General features: G+C 34.2%; 1 protein-coding gene across 1 annotated transcript; it reads right to left on the reverse strand.

The window, feature by feature from the left end:
- Positions 1-527: 527 nt before the first annotated feature.
- LOC149184024 (uncharacterized) lies at positions 528-1082 on the reverse strand. The gene has a single exon (XM_089415191.1). It carries the CDS (start codon positions 1080-1082, stop codon positions 528-530), a length of 555 nt encoding a protein of 184 aa, XP_089271317.1.
- Positions 1083-9596: the final 8514 nt, after the last annotated feature.

Consider the following 9596-nt stretch of genomic DNA (forward strand, 5'->3'; position numbering starts at 1 on the left):
ATCAAGCAAAAAAACAGGAAAATTACCATAACCTTTGATTTGGTACCCTCTATCATTGCCAAGATAGATGTTTGCTCCACTGCTAGTTACTTAGAAGTCTTCAAACCACTGTTTGTTCCTTGTCATGTGGATAGATGCACCTGAGTCCACAAACCAGGTATTTGCTTCATCATCCTTACCCGAAAACGCAGAGTCAGATATGAACAGTCTGAGGTTCTGACTCCGTTCCTCATCAGCAAAATGACTTGCATGTTGTTTATGTGTCTTCCGACCTTCATCAAACTTCTTCTTCCTGCAATATCTGGCTATATGCTTGGTTCTACCACAATAAAAACATTTGGTTGTAGAGTTATTTCTATTGAAAGACATACCTTGATGTGGGGGCATCTTTCTCTGTGGGGCTGCACTGATCTTCTGTGCTACATTTGGCTTTCCTATGAAGGGCTTCTTCTTTGCCATTAAGGCTACATCTGAACTCTGAGGTTTATGAGTTAGCTGCCTTTGCTTCTCTTGCATGAGGATCCCCGTCAATTCTTCAAAAACGGGGATTTTTCTCTTTCATTCAAGCCAATGATAAACATATGATACTCGTCATTCATACCATTCATGGTAATCATGACCAAATCTGTATCTGACACAGCTTCATCGATGTCACCCAGCTTGTTCTTGAGCTCCTTGATCCGCGAAATAAAAGCTACAAATGTCTCATTCTCCTTCATCTTGATGGAGATCATCTTGCTCTTCAAAAACAAAAACCAATTGGCGTCATTGACCTCATAGAGATCCCTATGTGTCTTCCAGATTTCTAGTGTAGTCTTGCAATCACGGATATGGGGAATAACACAATATTTTACTGACAATTTTAGGAGCATTATCGCCTTAGTCTCCCTCTTGTCCCAGTCTTGGATTATTGTTGTTCTTCCTCCTGCAGTCAGGTTCAACTTCACCTCATCATTATTTACAATTGCCCATGCATTGTGTCCCTCAAGCAGGGTCTGCATCTTAAATTTCCAACCAAAATTATTGGATTCATCCAACTTGTTATTCTCATTGAGGTATGCTTCTGCTAACTGATTATTCATCTTGAATAATAAAAAACTTCAACCCAACAAAAAACAAACAACCCCAAATATTCAAAACTAATGCAAATGCCAGATCCAATGAAAACTGAGCCCAGATCCCCTTTTTTAAGAGATCCCTTCAATTCCTTCTTAATAAAAAAACACCCCCTTTATCAAATAATAAGCCCTTTTTTAATTAAAGAATTAAATTTAAAAGAACTTTTAATTTAAAAGACTTTAATTAAACTCTTAAAAAAATAAAATCCAAATCCCTTTTATATTTGATCACCGTCCTTTCAGAACGCAACAACAATTATTTCTAAACTAGCCCAATCGCTGCTTTTTTCTCATGTAATGATTTGATATCACACTCGTGCCCACCGTGGGGAGGAGGAGGAGAAACAAACCAAAAAAAAGACTCTTTTCTCCGGCTGTGTAAGGGATCTTGGCCTCTATTAGCAACGAAAAATAACGACCTCCTCAAACTTCGTTAGATTCAGCAACAACAAATAGATTCAGACTCAACGACTTAGACTCTTTACAGAGCTTGAGCCCACACACAACGTTCCTCAGCCTTCTCCATGGGAAACTCGTGGCAGCGGTATCTACGATCTCTCATAGGAAACGTAGCCCTCTAGGCAAGAGATCTGAATGAACTCCAGGCAAGGGATCTCGACCTTCCCTTCCAATATCATCATGACTTCACATTTGATCCACAAGCTTCTCACGATAGCAACATAGACAATTCACTTCAATTAGAAACAATCACGGAGGTCACCGCCGAGCTCCTTCAACACCTTGCCTCATAGAGCTCAAATAAACAAGATTCAATTCATAAGCTTTTAGGCTCAGCCCCAAGCACTTTCACCCGCTGATCAACAACGGCTCAGCCTCCCACTCATCTCCACTACTACGGCAGCAATCCAAAATCTGTCAATGATCCAAAATGTTGGTGTAGCACAGAAAAAATTGCGCCCACTTCCTCGGCAGTTCCGCAGCGATCCAAAAACGGATTCAACTCCAAATAAACCAAATCCACGATGGCCTCTGCTTATTCACCATCCTTCACCACCTCTTCACCACAGACTTCCTCCTCTTCATGATCGACGCGATTCAAGAATGGTCTACTCACGTCGTTCTTGAAAATAAAAATTGCGTAAGGCCAAAACTGAATCGACGCAACTATCGCGCTGAATTCTGCGCTAATCGCCCTCTGAACGCGTCTGTTAAATTTCTGCCTCCAGTCAGGGCTACAGGCTGTCTTCAACCCTGTAGCTCTTATACCATGTTAAAAATATCACAATCAAATCTGAGCAATTCACAGGTATGAAACACCACCTAGAGACTACCTCTACAGAACATGCTCTGTCCATTACAATAATTACATGATGAATATATAATAATTACATGATGAATATATAAATCCCTCACAATTAGGGAAGTTGAAACAACACCAAGAAAATATGAACAAACTCCTAATCTAAGGTTAGATTGGACTCATCACTCCCTTAAGACATTTCTTCATTAATCTCAACAGCCTCATAGACACCGGGAAAGCCACTATGTTTGCAAAAAAAATCTGTGTAGCATTGTGATGGAAATTGCATCACAAACACTCAGAAAAAGTGAGACTTTTTTCAACAGGTCAGAAGAGGATGATTCCATAGTCATTGGGTCGTACATTGGGGGCTTGGTTGCTGCAACCCAGTTGGCAGTACAAGGGGCCATATTTCTGGTGTTAGAAAAATGAAAAATGTGGTATCCCTGGTAGGAATTCAGGGTTCTACAATATAAATGGCTATACATTTGATGTGGGATCTTCGGTCATTTTTGGTTTCATTGATAAGGGACTATAAATTTAATCACAAATGCATTAGCAACAGTTTGTTGCAAAATGGAGTTATTACCTGATCTAATGGTTGTTTAATTACCATTTTCCTGATGCTCTTTTTATTTGTGTTCATAGGAAATTTTAAGATTTCATTGTTGAACTTACTCGTTATTTCCCACATGAAAAATATATTTTAAACTTTTTATGATTTTAAACCTAAGTTAAGAAGAGGAACGATACAATGCTGGTAAATCTAGTCCTGATCTTTTGCCATGATAAGTTCATTGCTAAAGAGCGAATATCTGTCACTCTTCATAAATGTGGGCCTCACCCAGTTGAATGAGCCTGCCTCTGTTCCCAACAAAACTTTATCTATAAGGCAAGGTCTTGTTAACATCATCTCACTGAAAGGCCGTAAGAAAGGATTCAACAACAAAACCTCTAAAAAACCTTGAACAAAGAATGTCACAAGAGTCAAACCATGGAATAAATTACACAAATGACTTATTAAAAACTATTTTAAATGCACAGTGTGAAAGAAATACAAATAACCTATAATGGGTAACAAACCCTCAACGACGTTACTTCCAATTCAACCACAATACAACCGACCTACAACAAAATAAGAAGGGTGGTAATTGGGAGAAATAAATTGTACCATAGCCTCCAACAAAATAAAAAGGATCATGAATATAACCAAGATGGTTATCTGGAATAAAACACAAGGTGGTCATACATGCAGGACCAAACTCAGAGTCAAATAGACTATCTCGAAGGAAGTTGATGCAGTTGAGAATGACTAAGTTCTGAAGGAATTAAGCATTGGAGCCATTACTGGCATTAATACCAAACATTGAGCCCAATCTATAAAGAAAACTCTGCGCATTAAGACAAATATACAAAGAAAACCCCACAGAGAAGAAAGAAAAGGAGAGATGGGAAAAACCCCAATTGGATGTGCACCAAGCCAAATATGCAAAGAAAACTTCGCAGAGAAGAAATTTAAGGAGATAAGGGTAAAATCCCCAATTGGGTTGGGTTCGTAACTTACCTGATAACTCGCTCCAGACAAAGTTCAAACTCCCCCTATCGAATATATGTGTTGAATCATGGTCCATCACAAGGTATTAAATGGTGTGGTTGTTTTGTCGTTTTTCTGAGAGTATGCAAAGTATATGTGTGAAGTGTATGCATAGTATATTTTTGAAGCATATGTAGAGTATATGTGTATCATGTTAAGTGTTTTTCATATGAAGCGGCTGTGATCGAGCTTGGGAGGCATGCCTGTTTTTTCAAAAAACAATAAATATCTTTCAGCTACTACTGACCACTTCTTCCCTTTACAAATCTAAATCGCCATCCTTGAATGTGAAAATGAAAGGGGACCTTTTTTCTTCAATCATAAATTATGAAAATTAAATACTTTCCCACCGTATGATTTTTGTCTTAATTTTTTCTTTTGTCTTAAATTAAGACAACTATATAATTGAGACAATTACTACTTGAGCCTGCTAATGTCTTTTTCCCTTTTGTCTTAATCCAGACATTTATAAAGTTAACCTACAACAAAATTAAGATTTCATCTTAAATAATCGTCTTAAAACATGCTTTGTGTAGTCGTGTTGTTACTTGATAGTGATGGAGGTGGATAAAAGTCAGTTAAGGAAGTGAATATACTCAATATTACTGTAAAGAAAATAAGATATTTGATTTTTCCAACATTAATGAAAATAAGATATTTGATTTGTCCAACATTAATCTTATAGGACAAATACTTACAAAAATAGGAACTTTGAGTAGGTTGTTATCCCTAAATTTATTTGGCAACCAGTTGGAAGGGCCAATACCTACATCTCTTAGTTTATCTACTTTGGAGAAATTTGACTTGCTCATGGATAATTTGAGTGGAGAGATTCCTGAAGATTTCTCTAAACCATATAGATTGATTGTTTTAAATGTTTCATCGAATAACCCTTGTGGGGCCAATCCATGGAGGAACACAATTTTTCACATTCAATGCAACATAATTTCAAAGGAATGAATGCTTACACGAGTGTCCTTTAGGTTCATTTAATGGAAAGGAAAACCCACGGAAAAAATCTCATAATAATAGTAATAGTGCCCATATTAAAGTGGGATGACTAGAGTGTCTAGATGGCAAGATGTCATTAATGGTATTAGGTATTGTATCTGGGATGGAATTTGGGGAGTTTGTGTGTTTATCTTTGGCAAGAGAGTCAAACAATGGGTGTTGGGTCTACCACCTAACAAACCACAACTCTTTTATGGAGTATATCCATTCCCTACATAAAAATCCAAACAATGATTGTTAACTCTATTACGTGGTGAATTAAATTGTTGTGTAAATGCAAAATGATATTTATAGTATAATATCTTGTCACAATTAAAAATTTTAGTATTATCATTATCTATGATTACATTTTCAAATTAATCTTTAATTTTATTTATATCTCTTATTATTTTTTATGGCTTTGAATTAATTTCCAATCTAATGATATATATATATATATATATATATATATATATATATATATAACTTAATTATCTATTTTTATTAATATATGTTCTTTATAATTTTAAAAATTATTATTTTTATCACATTTAATAATAATATAATTAAAAAATAAAAAGACAACTCTTTAACTATCGTTTTATTAATCAGACCTACCTCCCTTATTATGATATATGTTTAAATGAAATTGCTATATTAAAAATATTTTTGTATTTAAAATCATAATATATAAAAGAATTTAATTTATTATTATTATTATTTTTCTAGGTTAAAAAATAATTATAATTTATTTTTATTTTTATTTTTTAAGTAATGGATTTATAATTGTGATTATTTTTGAGATAGGAAAATGTCCATTACCATTATAATTACTGATGATGATGATGGTTAACATCCACTGAGACCAAATTGGTCTATCGGACCTACAATTTTCTTAATTTTTACTTGTCTGGCTCCTCGTCTTTCTTGGCGAGATTGGTGTTGTAGCTTTCTTTCTTTTCTCTACGGTCTTCCAACTTCCTTTGTCTTGCATCTCCTTCATCTCTTCTGGTTCTTGGGACATTGGTGTCTTAGCTTCGCGATCTATAGTCGGAGAAGTTTGGTTTAGGAGATCTGATTTGCTGTTAAATGAAGATTTATTTTCTGCGGTATTCAAATCCTCATAACTGTTGATTTGTTGGGGCGGGCTTTCTCCTTGCTTGCTTTGAGAGTTGTTTCCTTCTTCCTTGATTTCTTGTGACTCAGAGTTTTCTCTAGAATATTCTTCTTTGATGACAGTGTAGTGTTCTTTTTGTGCTCCTTCCCACCATGTAGATCTGTGGTGGTTTTTTCTAGCAAAATTTTTCTCAGAGGCTTTTGGGCAATTTTTGGCTAGATGCCCCGTCTCAAAGCACGATCGACATCTGAAGATGACACTTTCATAATCAAGCTTCTGGTTCCACACATAGTCTTTACTTGTTAGGTTTAATTCAGCTGGGAATCCGGCGCTAAAATCCATTTCCACATAGATGCGTGCATAGGTGGTTCTGACATATTCCTCTGTTTTTGGGCACCGCAGTAAAATTTCCCAATTGCATTTCCGATGGCTTTTAGCGAGGAGAGATTCCAGAGATGCAAGGGTAGGCTTGGCAATCTCACCCAAACTGGTGCTGAGGTTATCACTGCTGTAGAGGGATCGAATGATGGGTTCCATGGCTTCATGAATAGGCCTGATTTTTCACAAAACCAAGGGCCGGAATCTAGAATACATTGTCTGCTTTCAGGATTTTCAAAATATACTATAAAGAAACCTCTAGCACAGGGGTAGATATTAATTTCATCAGAAATGATAGGCTTCCATACCTCCGAGATCCAATTGTGGAGTGCTATCAGCCGCGGCCAAAAACCATTGAACCGGCAAATTAGGGCACTTTCGGAGAACTTCAAAGCTTCATCGAGTGAGTCCTGGACCACTTGGATAGTGGGAGCTGGGGCTTCACTCACGATATGGGCAGGAGATTGCCCTCCAGAGGCGGATGAGCCACCAGTTATTTTTGCGAAGCTCGGAGCCATATTTTACGCAGATCTGCACCAGATCTATACCGCAGATTCAATTCAATACCGCAGATCTATACCGAAGGCTAAAAAAAGATCTCTTCCCAATCTTGGGAGAAGGTATTAATTTAATTTAGGATTGAGATCTGAAGAGAAAACTGCGAGAAAACTGTGGAAGAGATCTGCGGAGAAAACTGCGAGATATGCTACGCCCTTCACCGAATGCAATAGTTTATATATATATACGCCCTTCACCGAAACCGCAGATCTGCCGGAGAAAAATACGAGATATGCTACGCCCTTCACCGGAACCGCAGATCTGAAGAACCATATTTTTAATATAAAAATAATTAAATAAAAAAATCATAATATTTTATATATAACATATTTTGTATTTATTTACTTAAAAATATAATAGATAAATTATCAATCATTAAAAAAATATTCCAATGACAATAAGAACCATAACATTGATGATTCACCATGTTCTAGCTATAAACATGTAAGGCTCATATTTATATTTGTTTACCCAAAACTTATTCATTTTTTACTTCTGTTAGAAGTTAAGAAGGTGCTATTTCATTTTTTTATTTTTGCTGGAGGTTAAGAAGGAATTTGATATTTTAATTGCTTCTAGTAAAATTGGAATTAAAATTATAGTAGTTATTATTTGTATAAAGAGATTAATCAAATTCAAAATTTTAATATAATTTTTAATAAAATATTTTTTAATTATTATAAGTATACATGAGAATTATATTATAGTTTTTTTTATCTTCAATATTATTTACAAATTTATGAACTAAAATTATTGTGAGAAGAATACAATGATACTAAGCAGTCTTTCTTCCATTCCATCCTTCTTTTAAACACATTTTTTTAATAATAATTTAATTTTTAATTATTTATTTAAAAACATTTAAAATATTCCACTTTCCATTCTAGTATAGTAGAGAGGTAACATAATGTAATGTCTTATAAAACTCTGATGAAATAAAATAAAATACAGTTATTTATTAAAATAAAATTGAGGTAAAATAGTCAACTTACCATTCCTATTTTTGTATTATGTAAACATTTGACTATGGTGAAAGTCCATGGTTTTTATCATGATATATTTCTATAATGTAGTCTATTTAAAGTCATAAAATTCCAATAAATTTTCCACACATAAAAATAACCAAAGGTTAATTTGTTGTGCCAAATTTAAGATTTGAATCTTTTTGTGTGAGAGCTATATAAACACAAAAAATTCATGGAGTGACTAGGGATCACCTAGGGATTAGGACCTTGACTTGTAAATTCCACATGTAGCTATTATTAGTAAAGATTAGAATTTCTTGTAGAACACCAAAATCGTGGTTTATACATTAGGCTATTTCATATGAATCATATTTTTTGAAATGCATTTTACATTTGTAACTTTATTATGCTACGATTAATTATATTTTGTATAAATAAAATTTTCTTATATTGGCAAGGCTTCTTTATAAATTTTTGATCATTGTATAAGTAAATATATGACCATATATTAACCTACCATTGAGATCCATTACATGGCCAATCTAAGTCCATGATCAATAACAACAGTAACGTGAGTGTCACTCTCTACCACACTGAATGGTGTTGGCTTGTTTGATGATTGGATAGGTAAAGATATGACCCAACATTGAGATCCATAACATGTTTGGTCAATCTAAGTCGATAATCAATAACAACAGTAACATGACTATCACTGGTTTTACCGCTCTAAATCATTGGATAAATAGAGATATGAAAATCAATATCAGGGGCTTTGTGGGAGTATTTTGGATTGGAATTGGAACATGTTCATGGCTTAGTACATGTGGAAATTGACCTCATGGTAATTTTATCATCTCAGATTTTCAGATTTAGGTGGCGGTCTTGACTATTCAACAAATCTAATATTAAATTTTATCTACATCTAAGTGACTATATATCTATATCTATATCTATATATATATATATATATATATATATAGATATATATATGTGTATATATATATATATCTATATATATCTATATATATATAGATATATATATATATACACACACACACACACACACACATATATATATATATATATATAGAGAGAGAGAGATATATATATATATGTCATAATCTATATCATAGTGACCGAATAAATTTAAATAATTAAAAATAAACTTGCACATTTGCACAAATAAAAAATAACAGAGATATTCAACCCAACATTGAGATCAATTACATGTCTTGCCACTCTAAATCCATGATCAATAACAAAAATAACATGACTCTCACTGGCTCACCATGCTAAATGGAATTGGCATATTTGATGACTAGATAGGTAGAGATAACAAAAAGATGCATTCTTTCTTGATTTGCCTTGAAATTTCTATATAAACACCCACGTGGAAATGAGAAAAATTTCTATAGATCCACTCTCGCTCATGCATCTCCTTGTAGGGGATGTGCATATTTGTATTGTTTGGGATATTACTAGGTCTGACAAATAGGGATCTAGGCATTTGGGGTGATTTTCGTTTTCTTTGGTCAAGCTATTTGTTTTATGTTTTTGCAAGGAAGTATAGGTTTTTTTTCTGTCTTGTAAATAAGACACTCGTATAATTTAAAAT

Source organism: Pinus tabuliformis, chromosome 3_2, assembly GCF_031772625.1.
Source record: "Pinus tabuliformis cultivar Carrire ecotype Pingquan chromosome 3_2, CPIR1, whole genome shotgun sequence".
NCBI classification, from domain to species: Eukaryota; Viridiplantae; Streptophyta; class Pinopsida; order Pinales; family Pinaceae; genus Pinus; species Pinus tabuliformis.

Coding starts and splice junctions, on each gene's coding strand:
- LOC149184024 (XM_089415191.1), bottom strand. CDS start 1,082: ATGAATAATCAGTTAGCAGAAGCATACCTCAATGAGAATAACAAGTTG.